General features: G+C 42.7%; 2 protein-coding genes across 6 annotated transcripts in view; both read right to left on the bottom strand.

The window, feature by feature from the left end:
* The window catches only part of ankrd44 (ankyrin repeat domain 44), a 20,382-nt gene extending 16,299 nt beyond the window's left edge, over window positions 1-4,083 (bottom strand). For 2 of the 3 annotated variants that reach the window (XM_029839908.1, XM_029839916.1), the window contains exon 1: window positions 3,674-4,082. In XM_029839908.1, the coding sequence (XP_029695768.1) occupies window positions 3,674-3,700 (27 nt within the window). In that variant the 5' untranslated portion in view covers window positions 3,701-4,082. Of the gene's footprint in view, window positions 1-3,673 lie in introns of all 3 variants that reach the window. The other variant, XM_029839904.1, reaches the window with a different exon arrangement.
* A 1,909-nt stretch (window positions 4,084-5,992) lies between these two features.
* sf3b1 (splicing factor 3b, subunit 1) lies at window positions 5,993-16,769 on the bottom strand. 3 transcript variants are annotated; one of them, XM_011607422.2, is made up of 24 exons: window positions 16,670-16,769; window positions 16,030-16,202; window positions 15,761-15,862; window positions 15,549-15,663; window positions 12,631-12,710; window positions 12,332-12,517; window positions 11,797-12,259; window positions 11,410-11,531; window positions 11,142-11,339; window positions 10,938-11,039; window positions 10,623-10,802; window positions 10,440-10,526; window positions 9,853-10,123; window positions 9,580-9,725; window positions 9,176-9,322; window positions 8,930-9,055; window positions 8,609-8,830; window positions 8,271-8,453; window positions 8,080-8,191; window positions 7,851-7,971; window positions 7,647-7,778; window positions 7,217-7,489; window positions 6,679-6,895; window positions 5,993-6,529 (listed from the first exon to the last, which is right to left on the bottom strand). In XM_011607422.2, the coding sequence occupies exons 1-24, from the start codon at window positions 16,695-16,697 to the stop codon at window positions 6,371-6,373; spliced, it is 3,945 nt and encodes a 1,314-aa protein (XP_011605724.1). In that variant the 5' UTR covers window positions 16,698-16,769; the 3' UTR covers window positions 5,993-6,370. The 3 variants fall into 3 exon arrangements, with proteins under 3 accessions (XP_011605724.1, XP_029691008.1, XP_011605728.1); XM_029835148.1 differs by lacking the exons at window positions 15,761-15,862; window positions 16,030-16,202; window positions 16,670-16,769 and adding an exon at window positions 13,006-13,056 and having other exon boundaries at window positions 15,549-15,563; XM_011607426.2 differs by lacking the exons at window positions 15,549-15,663; window positions 15,761-15,862; window positions 16,030-16,202; window positions 16,670-16,769 and adding an exon at window positions 13,006-15,538.
* Between the last annotated feature and the right edge of the window lie 663 nt (window positions 16,770-17,432).

Here is a 17,432-nt window from a genome sequence, read left to right as displayed (position 1 = left end):
GCAAAGCTGTTTAAAAGCAGGCTCATTTTTCACCTAAGGGTGTCAAACTGCATCTTAAAGCATTCCATTCAGATGCAGCGCTGCTGTTAACAGAGCAAATGTTCCTCCTCAATATTGTTCGCTGATGAAGCACAAATGAAACCCAGAGATAAACAAATGCAGCCACAGAAACATGTAAATTACCAACAAACTCTGCTCATTCACAGCAGATAACACTCAGTGGTGAACCTGCAGGAAGCCGTCAGTGGACTCTTGCCTGTTGAGTAACCATCCAGAGAGGCGCGCTTCGCTAACATCACCTACCATTTGATTTCTAATCCACGTGTTTGCTAAATCGACCTGAGAAATCAGCTTGTGTGGTTCTTGGCACTTCACAGGCCTGGAGCCTCATTTACAGAGTTTCATTTACACATGACTTTCTGAAAAACCTCCCTGTTTCTACCAAACCATAAAAAGATGCCTGAGCTCCCTGTGAAACAAGGACAGAGACAACAGCTGCCCCTGAGCCAGCGAGGATCCCCAGAAAGTCGAGACATTACTGTGCATGTTAAACAAGAGCTCTGGTGTTCATCTTCAATAAAAGGTCGTTGTTCTCATTCACGCCCAGGAGCAGGAAGTCACCCTCTACTTATGTGGTGCAAGACGCACTGGAGCTTTTTCATGTTAGAGGTCTATGATCAATTCATTGATGAGTCTCACCAGGGCTCCACAGACTGGAGGGTTTCTCCCCGGAGCATCGGCAACCAAGTGTTCATTATCTGTTCTTGTTGCTCCCTTCGCATAAGCCTCCATTTCTAACCTTTACCCTTGACCCTTGACCTTACTCTCATTGTTCTAGTTATTGTGCATTTTCCTGGGTGCACACAGGAACACTGAGTGAACAAGTGCCACCCGTTCTCACTGAATTGGGCCTGTGGCAGTCGTTTATGAGGACATGCTAACTACAACACTGGCAAAGTGCATCTGCATCATTAATTCATAATAAGAACATATTTCAGGTTCAGAGCACTTGATCATATTCATTTTGATGGTCGCTCCGAATGAGTTCAAAGCCCCCTCAGGCTACACCATTTCCCGAGCACCTGAATACGTCCTGCCTGCATCTGTTACCACTGGATATCCACGTGAACCCCTGATGCTCCTGAAAAATTCATAGATTTGTAGTTTTTGCCTTCAAGAGTTTCAAACTGGGTCAGAGCACCACAGACAGGTTGATCCACTTCTGCACAAACATCTTTGGTTTAGCTTGGAACAGGAGAGATTGTGGAAAAAGGCTGAGACCTTCCGCACGGTTTGAACTGTGTCCCACAGGTTCACCTCTGAGGCTGCTCACAACACTTCCTGACAGCCTCACACATAACAGCACAAGGCAAAATGGCACCTGCCGCAAACGTATTACAACAGAACCACAGTGCCCATGAGAGGACAGCAAGCGCTTCTATACTGCTTTATATCAACAATAAGGATATCCACCTGATTTAGATCCACAAGCATTTCCTCTGCTTACTCACCTTACCTCCCCACCAACACACACACGCTCCATTGCATTCTTGAATCAGATTACATATGTTTTCATTCCAAACACATACAGAGACTGATGTGCACCGCATACACACCAGGCCATAAGCTCAGCAGTACACATGACATCCTGTTTGGAGTCCCACAGCATAACCCTGAGAACCAACGAGCGGAATAATGGAACCCTGTGCCGCTCTGCTTCTTCCTCCTTTCTTTGATGGAAATATAATGTATGTCTGACAATTTCTTGTTCAGAGGAGAACCATTGTTTTTTCTCTAATTTAATGGAAAACATCCTTGCATTAACAGTCTCTGCTCTACCTAAAAAGACCATAAAATTAATGCATTATGTGTATATCGGCATTATAATAGATCAATATATAAAGCTCTGGATCTGGAAGCCCATATTCACCATTAGATACCTGCTTACTAACATGGGTATTGGCAGCATATTGATGCTTTATTATTCAATACAATGTCACTTGTTATGACCTTAGTGTGCACAACCATATCCTCTATTTATAACACGTCTAACTCACCAGCTATAATCTATTATGTTGGCCATAAGGATTAAGGACAGCATTGTACATGAATTATGACTTCAATATGCTGGTAACACTTTAGATTAGAGTACACATATTCACCATTATCTATCTGCTTTTTAACAGAATGTTAATACTTCGTAATTCATTACAAAGCATTTACTGTGACCTTATTCGGGTAGTTAATGGTTACTACGTCTAAAGTGTTACCGGAAAAAACAGTTTAGATGATTTTAATCTGGAAAATGGACGCGTGATTACAGAGAGAAAGAGAAATCTCCTAGCAAAACCCCTGAGTTATAACGCCACGGCCCAACAGCAGTCATCACTTGAAGTTTACGTTAAGCTTTTCCTCTGATGCAATTTTCAGAAAAACCTGCTTACAAATGTTTAGTTTACATTTTTTATAAACAAATGCCAAAACAAGCCGAACGATAACTGTCATGGAGGTAAAAAAATAAATAAATTTAAAAATCAAATACAATAGATTTGACATGAGCTGCTGCAGAGCAGCTCATGACGAAAGGCAGCAGAAAACCGTGTAAACACGGCGAGAAGCCTGCATAGCTGAGACATTCCCTTATCAGGCACCATCAGCAACTTGTCTGAAACCAACAGGAAGCTGTACAGATCTGGATTATATAAAACTGCTCTTCATTTCCTCTAAATAACCCGCGCTCTGACCTGCCAAGCCAAGACTGAGAGGTCATAAACGCATCCCACTCGTTTTGCCCTTCCATCCCCAAAAGTTACTCATATAAGGACCAGCTATCAACACGACTTCACTAAAAAATAGGAACTTCGGTACAACATTTTATCTTTGCGTTGAATTGAGAGTTCATGTTTTAAAGCTGCAGGGAGAAAAATACAGTTTAAACTTTCTGACATTGAGCCCTCAGCTGAGTGTGAAGCAGAAGTAAAATGACAAGAATCGTCAGTTTTACTCCAGCGAGGGTCCGAAATCATCAGGAAATGAGGAAGGTGAGAGGAAGATAGGGCCCCCAAACGTATCCCTCGTTACCCTAATCAAATTAGACCCACTACCAAAAGTGGACAGTTCCAGATTAGTTCTGCAATGTCTGGGACATGTTCATGTCCTTGTATAAATAAAAGCTGTGTGACAGCTGACTTCATGTCATGTGGACAAAATTTCAGGCGATCAACAGTTTTCACAACTTTCTGACAGCATTCCAATAAAATAGTAAAAATACATTTTAAAAAATCATTAATAATCATGAAAGTAAATGCTTGCACAATTGAACAAATAGTGGCACAATCCACTAATTATGTCATTCATTAGTAGAATGAACAGATAAGGAACCGATGATGACAGATCAGTATGACCATTTTAAAAGATTTAACAACATGAAATCGTCAGCTGTTGGCGCTGTAAAACTTTATCACTCAATATTCCGATGCATACAAATCTCAATTTACATTATTACCAAATAAAGCGCACAAGAGCAGACGCATCCGGTTGTGGATCTGCGCAGTTTTACGCGTGAATCACACGGTTTATGGGGTTTATTTCTGCTTTCCCACACGGCAGCCTGAGATGGTAAATCCATGGAGATGCAGGCTGACATGCTAAGCTAGCGGCGGCTCGCACCAACCTGCTCGGCCAGTTTGAGAACAGCCATCTCGGGGCACCTTCCTCCGATCCTCCCGCCTCTCTCGACCCGCAAGCGGTGCGCTTTCCCGCGGCTCTCTAGCAGACACGCAGCGGGCCGGCGGTAATGTAGGTCGGGCCGAGAACCGCGGCCATCAACGAGGCTTCTTCGGCGCTATCTATGGAAGCGGTGCCGGGCAGAAGCGGCCGCTCCGAGTCGCGGGGGGCCGGGACGCGGGGACGGGTTGACGGGGTGAGCAATCCACATTTAAGGCTGATGCTGCGGCACATCTGACTCGCAGCCGGAGAAACGTCCCTCTCCTCCGGGCGGCTAATGTACCAACCTCCCGGAGAGGATGGTCATAACAGAGATCACACAGGAAGTCCGCTTGTCTCCCCTCCTCCTCCTGCCGTCTCCCCTCCTCCTCCTGCCGCCCCCCCCACCTCCTGACTGACGTCTCCCCCTGTCGTTGGCCCCCTCCTGCTGCCTCTCACCTTCTGCTTTTGCCTGAACTACTGAGCCTTTTCCTCAGCACCAGTGCAGCTGCACCATCTCTCCCTATTTGCTGACCCCCCCCTTTAAAATCCAGTAGCTAGTTATTGTTGTTGTTTTTTTCAGATTCCCGAAAAAAGCAAACAACGAATTCCTTTTGCATAGGCAGAAAGAAACACATAATCGTAGAGAAGGGAAATGAAACCCTGGTAGGCAGACAAACTTTAGAACATGGGCCTTCGCTTTCTTCCTGTCTCAGCGCCATCCCCCGTTTACGCACACGCACGCAGCGGCACGCACACGCGTAAACACAGGTCCTGAGTCTGCGGGGAAATCTGGGTCAGCAGAGTTGTCTGGAATACTGAAATAAATGAATGGAAGCGGAGTGGGGGAGGTTTTTCCATTGAGCCTGTGCGCAGACGTCAAGCCGAAAATCTAACAGCGGCTCCAACTCAGTTTGGAAGATACTTGCTACAAAACCTGCTGGTTATGACACGATATAGCAAATATATCTGCAGGAGGAGACGTGCGGGGGGTCTCGCCTGTTCCCTCTGCGTTTGTGTGCAAATATGGCTGAAAATTCGTTTCTCTGTAAACATGCTTCCCGGTGGGCCACCGTCCTGCTCTCGATCATTTGCATATTTAATGAGCTCCAGAGTTCATGGTTCCCTGGTGATGAGCCGCACAGCTGCAGAACTTTAATGCTTTAATGGTGACACGAAGGCTCCTGGGCAAGAATACGAAAGAGCAAAACTCCTTCCATCATGCATGGTGCGTTTTTTGCCAGGACTGCATGATGACTTCAACATCACTGCCTGAAAACAGAATATGTGCAGATGATGTCCTCTTCAGTAATTTTCCGGCATCCCAGTGCTTCTAAAATGCACATTTCATTGTTTTTTCTTTTCATTTTTTTTTTATGAAATACTGTTGTAGACCAACAGTATTTCAGAAATAGATGCCACTTTTCCAGACAGGCAGTATATAGGCAGTAGTAATACAAGGTTACAAGTCCCCTGTTCAATGGCCCATTCTCAAGATTTCCTGAATTTTTATAATAAAATCTATTCATTTTGCTAACAATAGCGGCTGTCACATGACCTGTCAGGTTTCAGCTAAACGATTTCTCCATATACGTATAGATGAGTGTTACTGAATCCTTGGTTAATTAGCAGCAGTTTGTAAAGGACAGAGCGGGAGGGTTTCTGGCTCAAGTCTTTATTATGGACCAAACATTGGGCCGTTAGCAGGATACTTTCAAAACACTGACGAGGGGCCGTTGAGCAAGGTGCTAAACCCCCAAGAGCACCCGTGGGGGCAGCTCACTCAGTCTGAGACCCCTCTCCCGTTAGGATGTTTGTGTGCAATTCTAAACTGCATGTTTTCAAACACTACTGTCCCCTCTCCATGGCTAGATTATTTTAATTAACTATGTACCTGTTTGTTAAATCACAAGGCGATTGTTACATATTTACACAGGTGGTTTTACTTTTTTTTTTTTTTAAATCTAGATTTCCAGCCATCTGGAGCACTTGTATGTTCAGGAGCTTAAAAGTATTTGGATGACTGATACAGTGTAAATATGAAATCCACAGTATGTAAATGTGGATGCGTCAGGAGAGATGAACAGGTGGCAACACCAGAGATCCTACAACGGAAGCAGGTGATGGCAGAATTTACCCCCAGAGTAGAAGCCCCATCCACACATCTATACGCTCCGGTTACCGGTAACCAAATGTTGACCAATAATGTCCTTTCATCTGTAACCAATTTAGGGGAACAATATTTTGGCACTGTGGTTGTGCGCTAATAAACACTTCTCAAACCTGGTCGAAGTTTAAAATGGTTTATTTTGCATTAAAACAGTATTGAGTCGTATACAAACATGTTACCAGTTAAAGCAACAGTCTAATGAGGTGAAGGATGGAAATGTGTTGAGAAGTTGGTACAAAGGCTAATCATGCACCAACAGAACCGAAGCCAAAAGAGTTATGCCTGATATTTTACTCATCTAATGACAACCTTTTACACTCAAATAAAAAAAAAAATACAGACACTACAGTGCTTCTATTTAATCAATGTTCTTTTTCAGGGATGATGTAATAGGTGGGATCAAAATGAAGCAGTGGGGACCTCTGATGGGAACTAAATTTCAACCATAGAACAAGATACAGAGAGATAACTCAAGGAGGAAAACAAGTTTCATATTTACAGGACATACTCCAGCTCGTAGCGGACGTAAACATTCTTCTCATCGTTATACACTTGAGGATAGTGGGCGATGAGGGCGTCCTGTGAGCCGATGTAGATGGAGTTGTATATCTTCCAGTACACATCTCTGACCTTGCGAGCTGGATGGAAGAGGCCCTGGAGTAAGACAGTACATCATAGGTTTACATCCCTTATCATGGGATGGATATGCATAGGAATTTAATGTGAGATATATGTTGCCAAGATTCCCTTTGGATGACGGGGACATTGTGGAAATAAGAAAAAGACGGTCTGATTGTTCTTACCTGCAAGCAGTACTGCAGCATGCGACAGGGCCCGATGGCAACCCGCAGTCCTTCCAGGGCTCCCATGACAGCCTGGATGACATGAGGCGACGTCTCAAACACGTTTGGCCACACATAGTTCAGGAGGTGGTTGAGGGAATCTTCGCAGCCGAAGCCGTACACACCCAGAGACATGTGCTGAACCACAGCACTGGCCGTCTGTCTGTGGACCAGGTCCCTGGAAGGTCACAAACAGCAGGTCAACATTGTGGCTTCTCAACTAGTCATGTGGTCAAGCTAGATGCAACTTAATTATCATACAGTGCGAGAGCAAAATGAAAGGCACCAGGTCAGAGGATTTAGGCATTATATGAACTCATTACCAAATTTTGTTTTCCATACAACGCCCGTGGCTTCACATCTACCATTCGGAATTTCTGAAGGAATACTCACTTGATCATAGGTGTAGGTGGTATATTTGTAAGGATTTTGTGTTTTAACAAAAGAAATAGTCTCATGTGGAAACAGATGAAGTGAGGACAGGTTTCCTTTCACTCACCGGTCCATGAGAGCATCCTCCAGCAATGGTGTCACTGCGTAAATGTAATCTTTGCCCATTTCTCCAATGTACTCGAAAAGGAAGGAGAGGGACTTGAGCACGCCATTCTGCACGTTCAGCTCTGGAACGCGGTACTCGTTCATGAGGGCAGGCAGCACGGTAAAAGGTGAACAGGTCTCTGCCACAATGGCGATAGCCACAGTGGTGCAAACTCTGTTCTGACGTTCCTGCACCTTCAGATTATTGAGGAGCGTTGCCAAGACATCATGGGGGCTGGGGGGGGGGAGAAACAAAGGGACCGGTTAACACACGATACTAAGAAACCTCCACCCATGCACTCATTCAATGACATGTTTGTAAATTGTTCTTCGGCTAATATTTTGAAGGGAATCCATTCTTAAATGTAAAAGTCGGCCACAAAACCACTCACCCAATGGCTTTTGCGATATAACCAAAAGTGTTGACTGTAGCTCTGCGGATGGCTTTTTTGTGAGCTTTCAAAAGTTCCAGCAGTTCAAAACAAATCCTCATCCACTCCCTTGCTGACACATACTCGGCACCCCTGAAACACATGCACAGTTAAAGCTCTCTCTACATGCTCAGTCTTTGTAATTACAAATATTATTCCACCCACCTATCGGCAATCCTCCCCACCAGGTCGATGCAATTCTCCTGCACTTTTTCATGTCTGTTCTTTAAGATCGGAGTGAGGCGAGGAAGCAGGTCTTTAATTGGTGGGGTCATCTTGTGCATGCCTGCAAACACAAATGCAAACATGACTTAAACCTGGGTGTTTCCAGCAACAACAAAAAAAAACAAGCGTCATCTAGACGCAACTGCTGAGTGATCAAGATCACGCTTACCGATAACATTAACAATAGCCTTGAGTGCTCCCAGAATGCTGCCCAACACTTCAGGGTATTCCTCTCCCAGGTACTCGTACAGCACCACACCCAAGTGACCCATCAGCTTTTCCTGCAGCCCCAAACACAAACACATTAGTTCGGTTTTGTTTTTTAAACATGTCTAGGTGCTGGAGTGCGTCTACCCTCACCTCCTGACATGTTTTCATGACCACGGCTGTGCGGGAGATGAGGTCGGCAGCCTGCTGACGGACTTTGGCTGACTTATTGTTCAGACGCCACAGCACTGTACCACAGATCTGAGGCAGGTAGGGCTTTACACGTTTCCCAAGGGCATTTACAACTGTGCCAAAACCATTCAGCATCACGGAGTCCTGAAGAAACAGAAGTGTTTTAAATCACAAAAAAACAGGTAGAGCTCCTTCAGTCCTTTTTATTACTAATACTCCGAAGAGATACATTAGTATTGGCATTCTTTTCTGATTTATTACCTTGAGTGGTAGTATATTACCTTATTTGACACACTCACCTCTGTCGTTTGTTCCTGGAAGGCGTACAGGATACCGTCAATCAGCTGCTCCTCAAGCTTGTGGTCAATGTCAGCTGCACCCAGGTTGCCCATAATTTTTTCAATGGTTTCCATGACCATTTTCCTGTACTGCTCTGCTTCATCTTTCAGGTCATCAACGATACGAGAAATGATTTCTGCGGCCCCCACCTTGTTGGCCAACTCCACTGTGGTGTCAACCAACTGCCAGCACAATAAAATTGATCACAAATGTGCAACAGGAGTACAGAAAAGCAACTGGGTCATTGGGCTCTACGCTAACCAACTTCCATGTTTGCTAACCTGTCTGTAGTTGCGCCTGTCCAGAGCCATTCTGTGTTGCCAGAAGTGCTTGAAGAAGGGTGGCAGGATTTCTGTTTTAATGTAATTGGCTTCCACTCCATCAGTGCCACAACACTGCTTCACCACCTATAAGGAGGAAAAAGTTAACAATAGGAATATCACCACCCAATATACAGGCTTTACTACTCATTTAAAGGTTATTCCACTGAACACTGCCTCACACAGTCATTTACACAAGCCTCTCACCTTAAGGACAATCTTCTTCATCTCTTCATCAGGGGACTGAAACTCTCTGATGAGGATGAGCATCACCTCTCTGGTGTAGTAGTTTGCATACTCTGCATCCATCAATGGGATCAGGTAACCAATGGCTTTGAGGAAAGCAGCCAAACCCTGAAGACCGAAAGAAGAAATGTATTATGAACACAAACTTAGTTTAAAAGTATTTCTATGAACTTTGTCTGGTGCTGTCAGAGCATTATTGGTTTTCTGTGACCTGAACTGGCAGCATCAACTCCTCTGTTGAGGGGATTTTATAGCAAGGAAATATTCACACTCTAGCCACATACAGGCCAAGCGCTGGGTGTGGATCTTGCAAGGTACTTTCGTCAAACACCACCATAAATAAGATTTAAACCCAGGTTATTTACCTTCCCTCTGTGTTGTCGGATACCCTTCCACAGTGGTTTGAGAACCGAGTCAAAGGACTCAATACCATATGGGGTAGCAGCTTCAGCAAGTGCAGCTATAGCTAAAGCACTGATAGTCCTGACCTTCTGCTGCTCATCCACCAGACCTGGAGAAAAAGAGTTAAAACCATTATGTTCTGTTTAAATAAGTCAAAAATGTGTTACAGGAATCTTAATGGTCTGTTAAGATTCAGATCTGTAATATTACAGAGGTGAAGTTTGACAACAGTTTACCATGTTCAATAATCTCCACCAAGCTGCGCAAGTGTGGTAGGATTGCACAGCCCATCAGGATGGCAATCTGCTGCACAATCTTGATGCCTGTGTGTCGGGCTTGCCAGGACTTCTTGCTTTTACACACAGCTTTGAGGAAGGGCAGGAGAGAGGGAATACCAAGAGCTGAAGCCACTACAGCAAAGGCTCTGGCCGTGGTGTTCCTGACATACTCGTCCATGTTGTCAATGTCAGGTCTCATTGTGGAAATCATTGTAGCCAAACCGGCAGCCTGAAACGCAGAAGCATTTTAATATGTTAAAGAAGTATTAAAATGATATTGCTTCTAGACCAAATGACCTTATTGATCTGCATCAATTGTAACGATAACTGCTATAGTGGAAAAATTATGTAATTGTTCCAAACTGCTTTTTTTAAATAAAACTTGTTACCAGCAGGTGCAGGGTGAGAACAGAAATGACATGTGTGTCAGGTCAGCTAGCTCTCGTGCTGGTTTTCCTCTAGCGAACAACTAGCCCTGATCTGACCACGGATTGGTCAAACAGGCGAGAATGGTTCGCACTGAGCAGAACATGCTGGATAATCACCTTTGCCAAGTTTGAGATGATCTCTCTTCCTTCTACTCTGGCATAGTAGTCCTCATCAATCAGCAGGGGCTCAATAACCACCAGGATCTGGTGAGGGCGAGACAAAAACACAGGTTACTTCCTTCCACGAAAAACAAAAAGAAAAAAAACAAAGACACTGCACTCATCTTGCACTGAACATACCTTGTGCACATATGGGCGCACCAAATCATCTAGTTTGTAAAGAATGCGGTCAATAACTTTGACCAGCAGATGGCGTTCCTGGTCCTCCAGTGTAGGTGACATGAGCAATGGCAGGATTTGGTTGAACAAGGGACCTGCTCCAAACTCCCGAGCCTTGTCTGTGATCTGACGCAGGGCTGCCTACAATGACAGAGAGGACGGCATTGGCCGATATGACCATCACAGAACTATTTTAATATAAGTTCTTCATTTTTTAACAACAGTCATAATAGCTGGAAAACCTTTAATTCATAAAAACCAAAACATCCAACTTGCCTTTCTCATGGGGGGTGTTCCATTCTTTATTTTCAGTAGCAGTTTCATGATTTTCCTTTCTTTCTGCTCTTCTGGACTGAGTGTGGACTCGTCCACCTCAACCTACGCAGACACACAGGTGATAACAAAATGTAGAAGTCATGACAGTACAAACATGACTGATGTTTCCGCAATTCCATATAATTTTTTTTTAAAGATTCTCACCAGTAGTTTGTCAAAGTATTGAATATCATCAGGTTTAAGGAAGGGGAGGTTTCCTGAAGGCTGGTCGTTCATCTGTTTTACTGAGCGGTCCTCTACCTGCATGTGGAAGCCTGTCATGCCACCAATAGGAGTTGGTGTAGCTGAAAGCTTACGGGCTGGAGTACGGATGGGCACATAACCTGCTGGGGGAGGCAGGACCTGAACAGAAGCAGAGTGTTAATGAAATGTTTTTTCCTAATGGAGATTCAAAAGCAATAAGAAGACTAACCTTGTATCCCTCTGGGAACATGGCATCAAGCTCCTCATCTGTGAGAGGTCGGTTCCTCTCATCAATCTCTCTCTCCCACCTCCATGCTTGGAGCTGCTCTGGAGTCATGCTCATCAGGTGACCTAAGATGAAAACAAAGTGAAATGATTAACAATAGCTAGGACTGGGGCACCTAAGGAGCCATGGTTAAGGTTTATAGTTAGGCATTGTATTCTGCAAATACAGCCTCTTCGATTAATGATGAACAAATAGACGAGGCAGTAATTAAATTAAGTAAATCCATGTGCAAGACCTTAAAGCAGTACTGTATTTTTTTTTAAAAGATAGGACTAGGTATTGATAATACTGGAAGTAAAAATATATAAATAAACGTGAAGGATTATTTACCTGGTGTTGGCGTGGCCATGTTCATAGCAGGTGTTCCTATCGGCGTTTTTCCTGGGGTCAGTAGTGGTGTTGAGGATCCCATCTGACTGGCTGGGGTCTCATCCCACCGAGACTTCCTCTTACTTGCACCTGGGGTGGGAGTCTCTTCAACAGATTCATCTCCCCTATCCGTGCGAGGCGTTTCAGCCCAGCCGCTTCCATGTCCCGGGGTCTCCCTCTCGGTCTTGGGGGTTTCATCCCAGCGGTTCTTACGCACACTTCCCGTGGCTCCACCATGTCCTGGTGTGGCATGGCCGGGTGTATCTCTCCCAGGTGTGGCGGCTCCAGCAGGTGTGTGACTTGGCGTGGGGTCCCACATGCGGGTACTAGGGGTGGCCCCTGGTGTCTCGCTTCCTTTTGGGCGACCTGGGGTTTCATCCCATCGGCTGTTTACCGGAGTGTGTGCTGGTGTATGGCCAGGAGTCTATAGAGAACCAAAAATGATGTGAAATGTCTGAATCCACCAGAATAGGTATCATTTTCAAGAGTGACCCACCTCCGCAGTGGAGTCGGCCTGGTCCCAGCTGGACATCTTCTTGGGTGTAGCATTAGAGGGGGTTTGGTCAGCTGTCTGGTCCCATCGGCGCTTCCGTTTTGCGGCAGCCTGGGAGGACACTGAGCCATTGACAGCTTTGAGATCCCCTGACTTGGCCTTCTCTGCCAGCTGCAGACGGATTTCTCTCTGGACAAACGGAAATTTAGAACATGTTACATACATATACATACATATACACACACACACAGTCCAGCAAAGATACAGAGCCTTGCATTAATGTAAAAGGGGAAATAACTCACCTCCTCTTTGGAGAGGTTCTGCTCCAACATGACATCCACATATGACCTGACTTGTACCTTGGGGTCCGGTGTTTTGCCCCCTGTGCAAGAGAGCATGAATAAAAACAAAAGGAACATCATCAGAACACACTCCTCCAACCCAGTAGAACAAGCACAGACAATTCAACTAACTCATTATAAACATTTACTTACATATCTGTTCTTATCAACGTTACCTACCAAATTACATACAAATATACAATGGCTCTTACAGTCATAGTATTTTAATGAAAAACAAGCAAATAGATAAAGAGAAGAGCTGGGTTTTTTGTGTTTTAAAATGATTTAGTCAGCAGTGATGCAGGGGTCCTGGGCTATGCTCTTCAGAATACGTACACTTTCAGTGCCAAGGGTCTTCTGCAGTCAGCCTTCAACCGGCAGAAAAGCCTAGAAAATTTCTCTTTGCCATTAGTAACACTTTTAAAAGGATTTGAACTCACACACAATATTACACCACCTCTGCTGCATTGATTTAATGGCAATGAAAAACAGTGGGGCATTAGCGCAACTACAAAAAAAACCTCACTTGAGACTGGTCCAGACAACCAAAATATTCCCAATATAGTTCCAAGAATGCCATTACAAAGTATAAAAATGAATATGTGCTGTGGCCTTCCAATTCAAGCCATTGTGAATCCAATCTAAAATGGAGCAGCCTGATCAAACTGACATGTGTATTGTCCCCATAACCTACACAGGATGAGTCGCTGCACCCTTAACAGAGTGCAGTACAGGACTGGCAAAGCAGTACTGCTGTAGGAGAGAAATTAAGGACAGTTAGTATGGGCCTGTGGTATTTTGGTACACATTTTTCTTGATAACATATTTCTATTTTACAGAGTTGTAAAATAAAAATATATTTACACAACAACTTTGTACAGTAAGTGCTGTCGCTACATGCAGGCTTCAGATTTGCCTCGACTACTCCGCAATTAAGACAGTCAGGACACTTGAGCGCTAGTCTGTAGCCTAGAACTATTTATGGTGTCAAAAATAAAGCATCAATTCTATACTCGGTTGAAAAAAAGTCGATTTCCTTTCCGTACAATAACCCAAAACTCAAAACAAAATATGAGTTTATTAACTAGCCAGTGGCAGGGCTGGGTAATAGCATTGAATGATCAATGCTATTCAATTGTAGTTCCAATTTACCTAACAAAAAATTTGAATAGTTGGTCTTCATTGTAATGATGCTGTGGGTGTTAGTGCAATGGGACTTAACATTGTGTGGAGGCTCTAACTGACCAATGTACCAGTTATTTCAACAAATCTAAACAGTATCTTGGAGGCTTATCTGGACCCAGTTTGGATAAGGAGAACCACAAAAGAGGATGTCAAGACAAATCAGTAAAAAAAAAAAAAAAAAAAAATTAGTAAAAGAACCCCACTTCAACCATTAGGTAAAACTTCCAGAAATCTGCAATCCATTCATACAACTGTGCATCTAAATCTAAGGTCTGAGCATTTAAGAGGCTGTGATCAACATCAGTTTGAATGTCATAAAGTGGAGGAACACAACATTAATGCTGTATATACTGTCCAATGCAATATTTCATATAGTTTTGTACTGAAGCACATCATGTGTTTGAAAGGAAGACAGTGAAAAGAGAATGAAACAGCCTGGAGATGCCAAAACGAAAAATTGTACTGCAGCGTATCCACTATAACATCGAACTGTCCAATCAATACAGCATTTTGTCAGTCCTTTAGTGCCCGAGGAAAAGCATCAACTTAAAAGTATAGAGTTTAACAAGCAAATTCTACATAAATATAATTTACTGATTAGTGCACACCACAAAAAGTTAGGCTCCATTGAAATGAAGACACATTAAACCCACTACACAAAGAACTAAAATCCCTCTATTATTTTGCCAGTACAATTATTAAAATAATTAAGACACTAACTAGAGATAATTGTGCATTTATATTCCCCATGAAATTTCAACCCAGTCGTGAGAGATGACCAATTTTAATACTAGTTTAGCTTGGGCCCAACATTTTAGTGTATTTTATTATGTTCGTTAGAGGCATAATAAAAAGGTAATTTACGCTCACCATTGGTTCTAAAATACAAAAGAATGCACACATCATTATAAAAGATAAAAAGGCAATACCAATAATAAAGTCAATACAGAATGAATTAGACATATTTGATGTAATGAATTTAGAAAATATACTTATCAATAGTGAATGGAAAACAAATTTGTCTATGTAGCAAATACTGCTCAAAGTTAAACAGAAATGTTTGGTACCCAGCCCTAGCCATTGGTGAATGAATTGACACCACTGAGGATAAATTAAGACACGGGAATGACTGAGTAAATTGTACAGTTCATATTTTGTAACCTGTTTTTCAGTTATGTATTGAATATTTCAAGTAACACCACTACACTCTTAAAACTAAAATGGTGTCCATTTGCTGCCACGTTGCTTGTGATCTATAACTAAACTTAGGCCGTTGGCTGGGATAACCTAAATCCTATATGACACAGCACTTTAACCCTTCGACTCACACACAACCCATCTGCAACCCACTTATGTTAGGTGAATTGTTGGAGTCATTCCCTAACCAAAGCCCCATTAACAACATGGTAACCCTGCAATGGTCACATAGCGACAGAACTGTCACTTATGCATAAATAAAATATGGCCTGATCAAATGTACAGTGAAAAATGTGCAACTACAAAATCTTCTAGGACCACAAGGGGATTAACCACAGGGACAACATAATTTGGGTAGCAAGTTATTGCATTGTGGTCGAAGGGTTGAACAGTAAAAGTGTATGTGAAACCACTGGTCGTCATGGAGGGGTGTCATAACGTGTGACCCAAGAAAACTGGGGGAAATGAGGAAGCCATGAAGAAAAACTATAATTTACCATCTGCAAAAGGGTCCAGACGCTCAGGAGAGATGATCATCTGCCTGCGACGTTGTTTGTATTCATCTTCTCGGTCAGCAATCTTCTGTGGACGATGCTCTGCAAATGGATCATACTGCAAAAAAGGTGGAAAGGATTCATTAAGTAATGATAAAGACAAAACATGAAGTGCAAAATAGAATTAATCTACAAAAAAAATGGTGACCACATACTTGCTCATCTGACTGTGGAATGGCATTAAGTATTGCCACAGGTGCATGGTATCCTGGCTTCTTTTGTCCCAGCAAGCTTGTTGAAGAATCTTCTTCGTCGTCCTAAAGAAAAAAGGTGATCTAGTCAAGTCTTGCTTAAAATGCAAGACTCTTCCAGTCTATATGCCACAAACAAACTGGAGCAGTCAAGCTCCAAAAAATATTTCCAGAGTTGTACAGGTAAAAATGAGAGCTTAAATATACATTACAATTGTGGTGGAAATACTTACTTCCTCCTGTTCATTGGCAGCAATAGATGTGACATATCCTGCGAAGCGGCTGTCGCTACCGCCGTAGATTTCTTGATCATAAAAGCCAGTGGAGTCAAGGCCCACTCCTTGCTGTCCCTCCTCTACCAGAGTGGCCTTTTTACTTTGAATTTCAAGGATCTGGGCCTCGATGTCTAAAAAGGAAAAAAATAAATAAATAAATAAATACGATGAGAAAGAGCTAAAATAATAACGCGCGTCAACGTTTAACGTTGGGGGTTCTGCAACGTGTAGCCGAGCGGTGCGCTCAAAACAATCAGCTAGCTTTATTGGAAGGGCCAAAGCACAATTTCAAGTGATCTCTGACAAATTGTTATTGAACGGAAGACCACATGCGAAAGATTCGGAATACAGAAACAAAAAAGTTTATTTCTGAATGCAAACAAAGATGGCAACTTAAAAGCCGATTTGCAATCAGCGCCATTATCCGAGTAGGCCGCCCTCGTTGCGTCGTACTGCGGCCTAGTTCTAGTGTTCGACCATAAATATACAGTATATATGGCCCCAAAAGACATAAATGGGTATTTAGCAAGTACACACGTAGTAAGGTTTAAAATGGTATAGAAATAATTCTTTGATGTTTTAAAATTTAGACACCAACCTTCGTGAGTTTTGGCGATCGCCGCCATTTTGTTGCAGATGGTCTTTCACTCAAACCGGACGTCTGCTACTATATACTTCCGCCTCCTTTTGACTGGTTCCTAAAACCCATGAGATGTCAATTCTTTTTTTTGGCGTTACAAATTTTTTACGTTGTTTTTGTAACATATATATTTTGTGCATATAGTTTGCCTCGATCCTTTAAAAAACAGCAGTAAAAGTAGAATAATAACATGTCTTCTTTAAGTGTAATTTTAAAAAAAGTAACTAGGATTTTCTTGTAAATTTACTTGAAATTAAATGGAAATCAACGATATTTTTAAGGATTGTTTTCATATTCTTTAAGATTTTTGACAAATTATTAAAGCTAGAAAATAAATATAAAGCTTTTGCGTGGGTGTTAATAATTCCGCGATTATAATATATATCCCCCCGGTGTTTCGTATTAAGATTCTGGTGAAAGAAAACGACTTTGAATTGGAAAAGTTAGTCTGCATAATTTAGCAGGAATATAAAATAATAAAACTAAAAGAATAACTAAAGAATACTATGTATAGTGCACTGCCTGAGAGAACTTGAAATGATGTCCTTTTTCCACTGGTTGAAAATATTTGAGGAATTACCTTTTATCTAAGAGGCCGCTCAATATAGCGTATGTTGTCCTGAGAACAGACCATAAATATGCTTTCTCAGTGAAACCTGAGACAACATCCCGTGACACTCCTGCGCGTGCATGTTGGTGCAAGAGACTGACGTCAGGACGG

Source organism: Takifugu rubripes, chromosome 1 (assembly GCF_901000725.2).
Source record: "Takifugu rubripes chromosome 1, fTakRub1.2, whole genome shotgun sequence".
Lineage (NCBI taxonomy): Eukaryota > Metazoa > Chordata > Actinopteri > Tetraodontiformes > Tetraodontidae > Takifugu > Takifugu rubripes.
This window is presented reverse-complemented; position numbering and strand designations above follow the sequence as displayed.

Bases quoted from the DNA above. Each gene is read 5' to 3' on its own strand.
- sf3b1 (XM_011607422.2), bottom strand. From the start codon at position 16,697: ATGGCGGCGATCGCCAAAACTCACGAAG. The intron at 15,664-15,760 runs GTATGTGGTCAC...CCTTTTTTGCAG, and splicing joins TTCCACAGTCAGATGAGCAA to TATGATCCATTTGCAGAGCA. The intron at 11,040-11,141 runs GTGAGAATCTTT...GTGTCTGCGTAG, and splicing joins AATACTTTGACAAACTACTG to GTTGAGGTGGACGAGTCCAC.